The sequence below is a fragment of the Corvus hawaiiensis genome, chromosome 14, assembly GCF_020740725.1.
Source record: "Corvus hawaiiensis isolate bCorHaw1 chromosome 14, bCorHaw1.pri.cur, whole genome shotgun sequence".
In the NCBI taxonomy this organism is placed as follows: Eukaryota; Metazoa; Chordata; class Aves; order Passeriformes; family Corvidae; genus Corvus; species Corvus hawaiiensis.
This window is the reverse complement of record NC_063226.1, coordinates 11,321,266-11,334,064: the sequence shown is the minus strand read 5'-3', so window position 1 is coordinate 11,334,064 and position 12,799 is coordinate 11,321,266. Positions and strand designations below refer to the sequence as shown.

At 42.0% G+C, this 12,799-nt stretch overlaps 1 protein-coding gene across 8 annotated transcripts in view; it reads left to right on the top strand.

Moving 5' to 3' along the window:
* IL1RAPL2 (interleukin 1 receptor accessory protein like 2) overlaps window positions 1-12,799 on the top strand; it is a 393,260-nt gene that overhangs the window by 279,565 nt on the left and 100,896 nt on the right. For 7 of the 8 annotated variants that reach the window (XM_048318818.1, XM_048318811.1, XM_048318812.1 and 4 more), the window contains one exon: window positions 2,963-3,037. The exons of the other annotated variant lie outside the window; for it this stretch is intronic. In XM_048318818.1, coding sequence (XP_048174775.1) covers window positions 2,963-3,037 — 75 coding nt within the window. The remainder of the gene's footprint in view (window positions 1-2,962; window positions 3,038-12,799) is intronic. 8 annotated transcript variants of the gene reach the window in all.

The following is a 12,799-nucleotide window of genomic DNA, read 5'->3' as shown; positions in this document are numbered from 1 at the left end:
GGCGGGGTGACTGCTGCGGGCGGCGCCACCGCAGCAAACAGCTCTACGAGCGCTCTGCAAGCTGGGATCAGCTGTGCAGCTGCCATATCTCGGTAGGAGATATTATTAAAGAGCTTAACTCCAACTGTGTCCCAAAAGTCTCTTGTAAAGACGGCTGAACGGTCAGCATTTGGGAAATTAAGTCGGGTCCATTCTAAAAGATTTTTTAGCTCGTGTTTAGGCAACTGACTTGGACCAGAGCTTATAAGTAAATGCTTAAGTTGCTTATAGAGATCTCTGTCATGGGCAGAGTGGGTTTGTCCCATTTTTTAGACCAGTATGATACTCACTTAGGTGATGTCGCAGGAGCAGCGTCCTTACTCAGATGTCTGTCGTGCGGGGCTGGCCAGGCACTCCACTCAGCACTCAGGACGCCGCTTTTCGGTCCTTTCCCAGAGCTCCGGTTTCAGGCGTCGCTTGGCAACGGCTTTCCGTGCTCAGGACCTCACGGGTGGGTCCGCACTGAGCTCCAGTGCGGGCGGTGCTCAGCACTACTCGCCTGTGCTCGGGGCGTGCGGCAGATTTCCCTCCGCAGAGCTCCGGTCAGTACTGCTTAGCAGCGTGTCCGTGCTCGAGGGGTGATACGGCAGACCTCCTCAAAGAGCTCCAGGGGGCCGCTGCGCAGCAGTGGCGGCCCGTGCTCGAGGACTGCCAGGCAATTCCCTCCAAGAGCTCCAGGTAAACCCTGTGCTCGAAGGCTGCCTCAGCAGAATTACAGAGCTCCAGCTATTACGATGCGCAGCATCGGTATGCCGTGCTCACGACAAGTTCTAGGTGGCTATAACTGGTCTTTTAGTTACCGTCCATGGAGAAAAGTCCTACAGATGGAGAAGGCTGAACCGGGCATTCATTCACGTTGTGTGCCAGGCTGCAGGTGCTGGGTGTGGGTTCGGCAATCACGGTGGGCGCCAGACTGTAGGTTGCGGGGGTTCTGGGGTCCAGTCGGGACGGCCGGACGTAGACAGTGACGGATGGAGACGAGAGATCTCTATAGGCAGGTCTTGGGACACAGCCGGTTTATTGTAAAGGGCGTGGGTATTGGGGCACTGCTCAGAGCTGGTAGACTCAGCTCTGAGCAGGCCCAAGAGAGCAAGAGAGTGAACGGGTGAGAGAGAGAGAGAGAGAGAGTAGGAGCAAGAGTAGAAGTGGAAGAGAGAGAATGAGAATGTGAATGAGTAGAAGAGAGAGAGTGAGAATGAGAATGAGAATGAGTAGAAGAGAGAGAGTGAGAATTGAGAATGTCTGAAGTCCTGGTTACAATACAATAAATCATCTTCTGCACTGAATATTCTAATTGTCACTAACCAATCTAATACAAGATACAAATCCTATAGCATTTACATACAGCCTATAAGAGTTCTTATATTACCATAGAGTGTTACATCTTAACTTCTAAAAACTACTCTTTGGACCCCTTCTGCTGAGCTAGTAGGGTCTGCTCTGACCCTTGGACCTGTTTGCAAGCAGAGGGTATTGTTCCATCAAGAGGGGATTACTTCAGTCGGCCATACCATTGTTTTCTAGTTGTTCAGTAACTAAGACCTGGTATTTCAAAAGTGGCTTTCATTTCGATGTTGCCTGTAGTTTTCATATTCCCAAAATCTTTTGTCAGGCAATCATATTTCCAAGGCTTTCCTGTTTCATCTTCCCCAACATCTTCCCCAACACATAACCATTTAAAATGTGACATGCAGGAGCACATTTAGAAAACTTCCAAAGGCTGCAAGTAAAGCTGAGGGAAATGGGGAAGCCCTGGTCAGACTGGGTTACAAAGGGTGTAGGTGGGAATGGGATATGAAGAGAACATTGAGCAAGGAAAGCCTGAGCACACTGACGCAGCATGGATGAAGCTGCTCCAGCAACTTTTCTCCATGTTCTACAATGTACTGAGTACAGTTTAGTACCAGAAATGAAAAATAATAATATAATGTAATAAATGTAGCAATAAAAGCCTGAAAAACTGATTAAAGCTAAGGAAAAAAAGTGTTGTAAATACCAGATACTGAAACACTGTTGAGGCCATTGTGGATGTAAAATTCTTTTGTAGGTTGACAATTGTTGCTTATTTTACAAACTTGGATCAAATAATTTCAGGTGATGAATTTTAACAGGAAAAGTTTGAAGGTAATTTTGAAATGTTTAATTTCATGTGGTGCAAGATGCTATACTTAATTAAAAGCACTTCTCCCCATTTCCAGGAATACACAGTTGTTTATTTCAAGCAAAGCCAAATTTACAAAACCTATTTGCACTGTCTGCCCCTAAGTTTTCAAACAGGGTCGTGAAGCCTGTGCCTGTAGGTATGTTTTTCAATAGTTGTGTTACCTGCTTGCTGGAGCAGTCCCCTGGTAGGACAAGGCTGGGATATTGTTTCCTGCTCTCAGATGGAGATATTTCTGCCCAGCAGGAGGCAGGGTCCCCACTCAGGCTTTGATGAGAGGGTCCAGGTACCCCACCTGCTGGGGTGGGAGTCTAAGCTACTGTGGAGCTGCTAGGGTCTTTCAAGCACAATTATGTGCAAGTTTTCTATGTATTGTTTTGGACAGGCATAAAGACCATTTGGGACTGGTAACACTGAGATAGATTTGTCTGGCACTTCAAATTAATTTTGTTAACTTTGCAACATGAGCGTCTAAACTGCTTGTTCTAGTTATTACATGTAGGTTAAAAGTGAGAAATTGAGTTTGTTTTTCTGCTTTGTATTAAAAATGTAATTCTTGAAATAGCTCATTTCTGTTGAATAAGGGGATCACTACGGCCACAAGGAAGGTGGTAACACATTGACTGTGTAACAACTATAGTATGTAATAAATGTTTACATGCCATAAAGTATACAAACATTTGATTGCTTACATGACAGAGCTTTTCTTTTGCAATCATTGGTCTCAATTTTTCCATTACCTTTTCTCATTTTCTTTTCTAGCTTTACTCACAGACAAACCTCCAAAGCCATTGTTCCCCATGGAGAACCAGCCAACTGTTATAGATGTCCAGCTGGGTAAGTCCCCTTCTGGGAATAATAGATCCTAAACTTCCACTCTGGTAGCAGATGGGATAAATTGGAAGTGGTAAGAAAGGTTTAGTGGTAGTTATTACATGCAAATCAATTTGCAGCTTCTCATTTATAATGGTAGAATTTACTGCCATGGCAATTTAAGGGAATGAACTTGTGTAACATCAGGGGATGGCTGTACTAATTGGTTACAATGGGTATTAAATATAAAGCACTGATACTCTTCTTAATATATAATTGGTAGAGTAATATATGTCTACATTGGTGCTGTATTGGTCAGTTGACATTCACCCTAAGACAAATATTCTCATAAAAGATTCCTTCAAAAGTTAAAGCAGTGCATTTTCAGGTTGTTCTGAATGTGTGCCAGAAAGGGCTTTTGACTAAAATGCTTGTATGCTTTTCGCACTCCTGTTATATATTCTTCTGTGAATGCACATATCTGAATCTCTGCTAGCAGCTTCTATTTTCAGTCATGTTAGAAAATAATGTTGGAGAGTTCTGCTAGCTTTGGGGAGCTGTGGGGCATTGTGATACTGAAAAAACTGCTCAGCATTGAGGTTCCAGAGGTTTTTTTCAGTGACTTGAAAACAGATTTCTAATTTTAAGAGGCAGAATTATAGTTGCTATTGAGGACTGTGGTGCCATGAGCTTAAATTACAAGAGATGTATTGCATATGGGGATTATTCACTCAGTGCTGAAACTGTGGCACTTTCCTTCTTGAGCTTGACTCTCTTCCTGCTTTTATACCAAAGCTGGCTAGGACTCAGAGGTGGAATGGTGTTTAATGGCGAGCAGGGTCAGCGTGAAACATTTTAAGAGGGCTGGTGACATTGTGGTAAAGGTATTTGTGAAATTGTACAGGGTTCTATTTGAGATGAGTACAAAGACACATCCTTGTTCTTAAACCAGGTGCCAAACAATGTCAGAGAAGCACTGTGGATGCTATGAATTATTTAAAAATGGGACTTCAATTCTTGAATGTGAGAATATAAATTATTTGTGACCCTAGCTAATCTTAAAGAGTAGCTTTCTCTCATACACCTGAATTGACTCAGGAGTCTGTAAGGGCTTGCACAGGGAAGACAGGACTGGATCTGGGAAGCAGCCAGTGCCAGATGAATTCTGCAGACAGGTGCATATGTGCATATTTAGGTTCCCCTCCACAGGGCTCAAATGTCTGTAGCTGAAAAGAAATTGCCTCTAAAAGAGCATATGAAATGGATCTGGAGCCATAGCTAAAACCCCACCCGAGTTAACAGCAAAACACAATCGTTGAAGTTTGGATCACCCAAAAGGCTGAATTCAGTCTCCTGGTCTAACTTCTTAAAAGTCAACTTTCTAATGATTTCCTTTGGGAGCACACTGTCCCTGCATACATCTGTGTAATAAAGGCACTCAGAGTACATGTCTTTGTTTCCTGCATTTTCCTTTCATCTTCATTTTCTCTTCCAAGTTCCCCTGTTCCAGCAGGACTCTGTTATTTTTGCACTGAATTCTTTGTTGTTGTTGTTGTTGGTGTTTGCATTAAAACATTTTGTTCTGGCTGATTAAAAAGAGGTTTGAGTTAAAAAAATTAAAACAAACTCCCTCCTCTCCATGGAGATGTGGCTCAGTAATAGGATTTTGGAATATCTCTAGAGGGAAATACAAATCTTGCATCTTTACATGCTGGAATGTAAGCCGTTAGTTGTCCCTTAAGATCAGGGAATTTACACATGGTGCTTTTTTTTCTGATATGTTAATGAGTTTGGTTATTGCCACTAAACCATATTCATATGAAGGAACCTGAACTTAACTTCTTTTGCAGTGAAGTTCATTGATTTCTCTCTTGATTTAACTTGGCAAATAGATAAAGCTGGAAGATTCTCAGGGAGCAACTTCATCTTGTGGAGGCCACCAGCAGCGTGGGGCAGGAAGGCTGTGCTGGGCTCTGAAATGTGTCAGAGCCTTGAAGGACTGGGAATCATTTGATTGCACAATGTAATGCGGGAGGAAGTTTTGTGTAAGGTCACCTGCTAGAATACTTCTTTGAAATCTTGTTAAGCTCCTAGGAGTTTTGAATAATTGACATTCTTCAGTATTTTATTAGAAATTAAAGGAAAATTTCTGTGTGTTACAGGCCCTTTAGCCCATGGAGTCAAATCACCCGATATGCCTGATTTTTCAGTAGTTATGCAAGTACAAATGTGCCACTAAGCTACAAAAGAAGTGGAGTTTAATCCATCTACTTGTTCTGCAGAGATTATTTTCGTTTTCTATTGGAAAACTAATCTTTAAAGAAATAGCTGTCTTTTCTGTATAAGTAGAGGAGATAAATAATTATTTACTGTCTTTATCCTTAATTATTAGCACGATGCAATGCAAAATCTCCATAGGCCTCTAGGCAGTGGCCTAACTATTTAGCAGCTTATTTGCTTACTCCAAACTGCAGTATTCACCTTTTAGCTTTCAGATCTTATAAGAAGTTTTAGTGAAAACAGGTATGCACAATTCTTATTGACAGTGGATAAAAGAGCTCTTTCAGGCTTCAAACATGGTCCAGAGCCTGCCTTGTTCTTCTTAAGGAGCAGGAATGTACTTTTTGTGTTTTCTGTTTTTCTTTGGAGTGTCACAGAGATCTAAAAACAATCCCATCAAGGTTAGAGAGAAGCAGAAACTGGAATTTGCTTCTTTTTTGTTTTCTGTATTTGCTTGTGGTGGAGAAACAGAGCCAGAGATGGGGGAGGGTTGACAGGAGGACAAAAGAGCATCCCAGAGGACTGGAGAAATAGTCCAAAACAGTTTCATTGTCTCAGTTGCTTTACCAAGTCAGATAACCACTTCATCTCTGGGCCGACCTAGGAAATAATGACTGAATTTTTTTTTATTGTCCATTTACTGCTTCCTTTTTGTAAAAGCAAAACTAGAAAAAGACCCCTTTTTATTTGTGTTTTAGTTTTTTGCATAGAGGTCGGTAGAGAAATAGTTCTTGATTGCATGGTATGTGATACATTTAATCTTACTGTACCTCCGTATTAACAAATAATGTTTGTTCTTACTATATAGTGTCTGTTTTGTAAATATATGGTATTACTCTGATAATAAAATGTTCTTCCTCAAAAAGTATTCCTGAGTTGTCTTCATGACATTAAAATCAGATTTGATAGTACAGGCCGAAATACACTCAGCTCTTGTGCCCAGGAGATGAGGCAGAAGGCCTTTAAGACCATCTCCCATGTAAAGCTCTGACTGTGAATTTATTAAAGTGTATGCCATTGTGATTCAAAGTTGAGTTGTTCAAGGCCCCTTTTTTAGAGCAGGAGCTTGCTGTTACTTTGACTGACCATATAAACCTAAGTGTGTTTATGGATTGTTCATGCCAAATCCCTGAGTTTAGATCATTCCTTTTGTGATTTAGAAGAGTAAAGATTGAGACCTCAGTCAGGTGTCTTAGGGCTGTGAGCAGTAAGTTTTAAAGAGCTGTTATCTATTTTCACATACAGCTGTCTGACAGCAAGTGGAGCATGCTGTGCTGTAAGTCTTAAGATGGCATGTTGGTACATTGCTCTGCTGATTTATTTCTTAATTCATTTGTTAAAATTCTTTTCCAGCTAACTTTGTTCACTCTTAGTGCTTTGAGAACATGGAAAGAAGGAAAACCATTCCTTTGTGTTTTGATTACATGATTACAGAGTAGGTTTCTCCTCTGAGTTTGCACAGTTCTAGTAGCACCAAGAAGCCAAAATTCATCTGATCCCTGGGAGCTGGGAGCTGTTGTGCTGCCAGCTCTCAGCTGGTATAAAAACAGTGTGGCAGAGGCATTTGTGGGAGAAAGGAGTACAGTTGTGCTCTGCTGATTTTTGGCTGGACACAGATCTGTAAGGATCTATATCTAGCCAGTCTATGTATAAGCAGCTGCCAGAGTTCTCTAGCTTGCACCATGGCTGCTATTTTTCATTTGTGTGTTCCACAGAGCATAAAAAAAGCTAAAAATACAGTATCAAAACAGACACTAAAGCTGTTAATTCTGTACCATGTATTACAGTGACTGCATTGTTAAGTCTTTTCCTTATGAACGAGTTAGTTGAGTGCAATGAATTTTGCATGTTTGGGTATATATTAATTGAATATATAATTTTCATATCATTCGCTTTTCAGCTATGTCCTGGTTTTGTTTTCAGATGTTTACTTAAGAAATGTAGCAGGAGTCTTACAAAACAAAGCAAGCATCCTCTGTGTTAATTCATTTACTGAACAGGGAGGACCTCAAGGGGTTTAACTCACTTTTGTCATGGTAGTTTCTCTGTTTCTAAAGATGCTGAGGAAAGAAAACACATAGTTTATGAGGATTGTCATTATTCCTAATAGCTGAACTCTTCAGAAAGATTTTGTTTCTAAAAGATTTAACAGCACAATTCCTTGGGACTCATTATTAGGCAGATCAATAGAGATCAATAGAGCTACTGTAAAACAAGTGCAAGGGAATATACAAAGTTACATCTGCTGACAGGTGTAGGAATAGACTGAAAATAGTTAGGAGTAAAAAAGCCCTTTTGGTTTGCAGCAGTGGCTGAAAGGAATTATTTGAGAAGTGAAAATTCTTGCATTTACTGACATTTTAAATATACCACTTCACTCTCCACAGTCACTCCAATTTTCACTGAGATGCCACTTCTCTTCTTAAAAATAAATAATAATTGTTAAAAAAAAAAAAAAAGCCCTGCAAGATGTTTCAGGCATTCATTTCATACCAAGCCTGTTTATTCAAGACAATCCAGCACTCTCTCTCATTACAGATTTGCTCATTAAATCTTGCATTCTTCGTGTTTAAAGATACAGGTATTTGATAAGCAGTTGAATAGAGTAGTAATCTTGGACAGAAAGCAATAGAGAAATTTTGAACTGTGAAATGCCTCAAATAGAGCAAGTAATTTGAAATTGAACTTGGGAAGAAATTCTTATTTAGTGTGCTTGCAGTGTGGAAAGAGCCCTGATACTTGTCTGTGGTTAGGCCTCTTGAGTGTTGTGGACATGCCTTTTGATTTGCAGATTAAAGGGTCATGTGTGATAACTGCTCAGGAATGTAGTGAGTATGTATGAAAAACAGGGATCCTGGATGTTGGTTACTCCATGCTGCCTTTCTTTCCTCAGCTCCTCCCAGGCATTCACCAGCCTAGGGCTTAGCAGGGGCTCTCAGAGGTAGATCGGGGTTTCCATAAGCCAGGTCAAACCCAGAGCTTTGCACCTCCCAGCTCAGCTGGGATGGCATAGAAGAGACAAACATTGAGGAATCAGAGGTGACCTGATCCAAATGGGTCCTGAGTCAGCAAAGAGGCTGACTGGAAGTTATCCATAGAGACTTATTGTTCTTTCCTTGTGGCCTGAGTGTGGGATAAGTGATCGTCTTGCCCCAAATCATGTTCTACTGCCTTATTCTGTCCATGTGGAGTAACCCATACCACCTCACAAATTCAGATGTGAGTGGCAGAGCAGAAGGAAGGTGGGACTAAAGGCAGATAAGACCTGTGGGTGGTGTCCCCTCCACCCCAACACCAGCAAAAATTCGGTTCCCTCCATCCCCAGTTCTCCCCACGCTGCACCTTCATCTCACAGCCCTATCTCCCTGTACTGTTGCTGTCTGGAGGAGCAAGCTGGTACCTTCACTGTTGGCTCCTCCATACCTTCCAGTCATCCATGGTTCTTCACTGCATCTACCTCCTCCCACAGATGAGCTGGGAGATCCCTGTTCTTCCCACGGGTGGACCAAACCTCACACGTTTTTCCCCGTCCTTCACCAGGTTACAAACTTGCTGTGTGAATCATCCCAGACTCAGTGCTGGAAAATCATCTCCCCCCAGGCAGTGCAGACTGTCGTACCAAAAGCTCCATGTTTCAGCACAGAAATACATGAAGGAGCAATTTTCACTAGGAAATAAAAGAGAAACTGGGAGGATGGTCTTTAGGACCTGCCTTCCTTTGCAGCACAAAGTATAAAGCTCCACAGCTATTTCAGCTGTACGTGCCTGTAGGAAAGGAGGCAGGATTTACATCTATTGCAATCATTCTGTACTAATCTGCAGGGAATATTAGAGACAAATTGTCTGACATTTAGGTTTAGAAGTAGTTCCCTAAATACCCAAAGTGTATTACTGCTAATGCTTTGATGCTAATTTGGTATGTTGTTAATATTCATGCTTCTCTCAGGGGTAATGGTGAAATGCTGCACTTCAGAGACTTGGGCTGGGATCTGTGGTTCAGCTGGTGTAAATCCACTGTTGTTTTGCTTTTTGTATGGTTAATCCAGGTTTTCATCTGTGAAACAGAACAGTTCATTGGCACACTTCTGTCTTTTGTTTTAATGGGCTTAGAAAGACAAGCCAAATTCTGACTGCTGATCCATGGTTTTTACACCCATTGGGATTCATGGGATTGGCACAGATATGTCAGAAATTAAGATTTAGCACTTTACAAATTTTTTTCTGTATTTTTTCCATAAACTTTTTATTGCTTATGTTGGGTTCAGTGGATGTTAGGTCAGTATATACTCGGAGGGCACCATGATTCTGTCTGTATAGAAAAGATTGATTAATTGGTGTCAGATAGACACCCTTGCAGTTAGTTTTGAAACAGCAATACTATAAATCAATCCGCTGTCTTCTTTTTTGTTCCAAGAAAGTGGTTAAGAGGAAGCACTCCAGTATATCCTGACTTACAGTTATCCCAAGGCATTCATTCAAGGGCATTAGCTAACTTATGATGATTGAAGAATGCCTCAAATCGTCTTGCTCCAGTAAATCTTCCTCTGAAAGTGGTGACTGTAGTGTGGGGATGTCCAGGACACGGACCTTTAGCACTTCACTAGGATTAAACTGCCATTAACAAATGTAACCATCACTTTAGCTGCCACAGACATGCAGCTGTGCTGAGCTTGGCTAAAGGATCTCTTGTTTGGTTTCTCAATTTACTTCATTTGACTAGTGTCTGGGAAATGGGCACAAGTTTGTTTCTGCAAAAATGGAGTTCAGTCCATGAGACAGGAAGTAGAAAAGATGGTCTTGGTGGAGAGCAGGGGCTTAGAGCTGTTGGTAAGAGCTGAGAGGCTTTTTTCTGCTATAACTCTCCTGACCTTTACCAGCGTTCTGTCCTCATTTAAGGTGAGGATATTGCTTCTCTAGTTTTCAGGAATGTTGTGACAATAAAATCACCTGGCATTGGGGAAGTGCTCCAAGAAGAGCAAAGAAGGAGTACAGATAGAGAAAGCTTTGACCTGGATTTTTGCCTCAGGGACATTGCCTTTTGGGCTCTGAGCCTGACTGCAAACACAGAGACGTTTAACTGCACAGTCCACAGACATATGTTATTGTGCATTGAAAGTCAGACACTATTAATGTTCCAGAAAAGAGAACCACAGGGCAAAGTTTGCACCATTTTCCATGCTTGTTGGAAACACTGTCACTGGAAGGAATTCATGTGCTGCGATTTTACATTCCCTCTACAGTGTTTGTCATGTGAATGAGTTATTAAGATGTGAATGCCTCATATATTCTGTAAATTACAGAGTAGAAACATTCGGCACTACTATTTTGACCTTTTCAGCATTCTGTGATTTGCTGGGCATGCCATTCCATATCTTTTGTTTACGGCCTCACTAAAATGTAGGGATGGAGCTGAGTGGGCAAACAGTCAAAATATACGAGGCTGGGAAAGGTCAGGGTCATGCATCACAGCACTGCTGTTCAGTGGGCAGGGAAGATGAAAATCTTGACTAAGTGTTCTCATGATTTTTTCCTCCTTCACTGAAAAATAACAGAAAATTGTATTTTGTAATCTGTTCCAAACGCAGCAGTGCAGAAAATGAAGACTGATGGTATAATTTTTATTTCTTAAAATTTCAATATCATAATGTCATGATCTTAGAGGCTCTGAAAATCAAAGCTGTCATAGTCCTTCAAAAGAAGTGAGATGGAATTCTGCTCACCAAATCTTTGCTTCATTTAATCCATGTTTGATAAATGTTGCTCTTACCTTCATCCTCAATACCCTTGTGTTTGTCTCCATCCTACAGAAACAAATAGTTTGTATTAGGCAATTGAACTTCAACCATTAGAACGAGGTTGAGTTAGTTTTTGTGTCAGATATTGTAATTTGTCATGGTTTGACACTGGCCAAACGCCAGGCACCCATGAAAGCTGTTCATGCAGAAAAAAATTAATGAATGGCTCATGAGATGAGGATTGGGAGAAAAATACCCTAAGGGCAAAACAGGTTCAAATTTAAAGGTATCAAGTAAATTTATTATTAACAGAGTCAGAGGAGGATAATCAGAAGTAAAAAAAGCCTTTAAAACACCCTTTTTTCCCCCCAGCCTCTCCCTCTTTCCCACTGATAGCACAGGGAAGACAGGGCGTGGTGTGTTTTCGTCAGTTCGTCACTTGAGATCTTTTTCACTTCGCTCAGGGAGAGGAGTCTTTCTTCTGCTGTGCCGTGAATCCCTCCCACAGGGAAAGCAGTCTTCCCAGAACTGCTGTGGAATGGGTCACTCATCCACAGGTATAGTCTTGTAAGGATAGGCTGCTCTAGTTTGGAAGCAAGGGCCCTCTTTCTTTATCTCTGGAAGCAAGGGCCCTCTCTCTTTCTTCAGGTCTCCCACTGGATTTCTCTGGCACTCACTTGCTCTGGTGTGAGCACTTTTCCCACAGGCCGCGAGTGGATCTCTGCATCTCCCCTGGACTTAATGGATTACAGGGGGACAGTTTGTTTCACCATGGTACTCACTACGGCTTGCAGAAGAATTTTGGCTCTGACTCTTGGAGCACCTCTTCCCCCTCCTTCTTCACTAACCTTGGTGCCACCATGTTGTTTTCTCTTATGTCTTCACTTCCTCTTCTTCTCCATCTAGAAGAAAAACTGCTGCCCATAGGTACTATTGCCAACAAGTTCCACGAATTCAAAGGTTTTTGCAGCATCCCGCAGCACCAAGAGGTTGATTTTGTTTAGGTTCTGCGTCGCAGAATCACTTGCCACGTTTCTGTTGCCAACCACGCGGCCCCTGCCACCACCGTGCAGGCAGTGGCGGCTGCTGCGGCACTGGTGCTATTTAATGCTTCTCTTCATGTGGGGTGCCGGGAAGGAGAAGCTGCCACCCTTCTGCCTGCGGTATGGCTGGCTAGGGGTGGCCAGGCAGGCAAAGCTCGCTGCAGGCTGCACTGAAATGGTGGCGGCACTGGCACATTGCCATGCACTGTGCCAGGATGCCCTGCGATGTTTTGATTTTCTTCTCAAATATGTTATCACAGAGGCATTACCAATTTCTCTAATTGGGCCAGCAGCATGTCCATCTTCATACCCGTCAGAGATTGGCTCTGCTAGACATGGTGGAAGCTTCCAGCAGCTTCTCACAAAAGCCACCTCTGTGGCTGTCCCCTGCTACCAAAAACCAGGCCATGTGAAACCAATACACAATCCAATGAAGACCAAATGAAAGACAGTCAGAGCAAGATTACTCTTGAAATTAAGAGATATTTTTATTACCTACTGAAGACACATGTTACGTGACTTCTCAGAACCCCTGATCAGATGGAAGGTAAAAAATAGAGGAAGCAGTCAGTAATCTGAGGAAATGCAGCAGAGGCACTCTGATTTCTACCATACTTTATTAGTTTAAAACAAGCCCCATGGTGAATTGTGGATACAAAAATGCTGCTAGCAAGGATTTTCTTGCTATTTTCTAAGTCCATGAGAGACTTTTTCTCTCTCACAAAGAT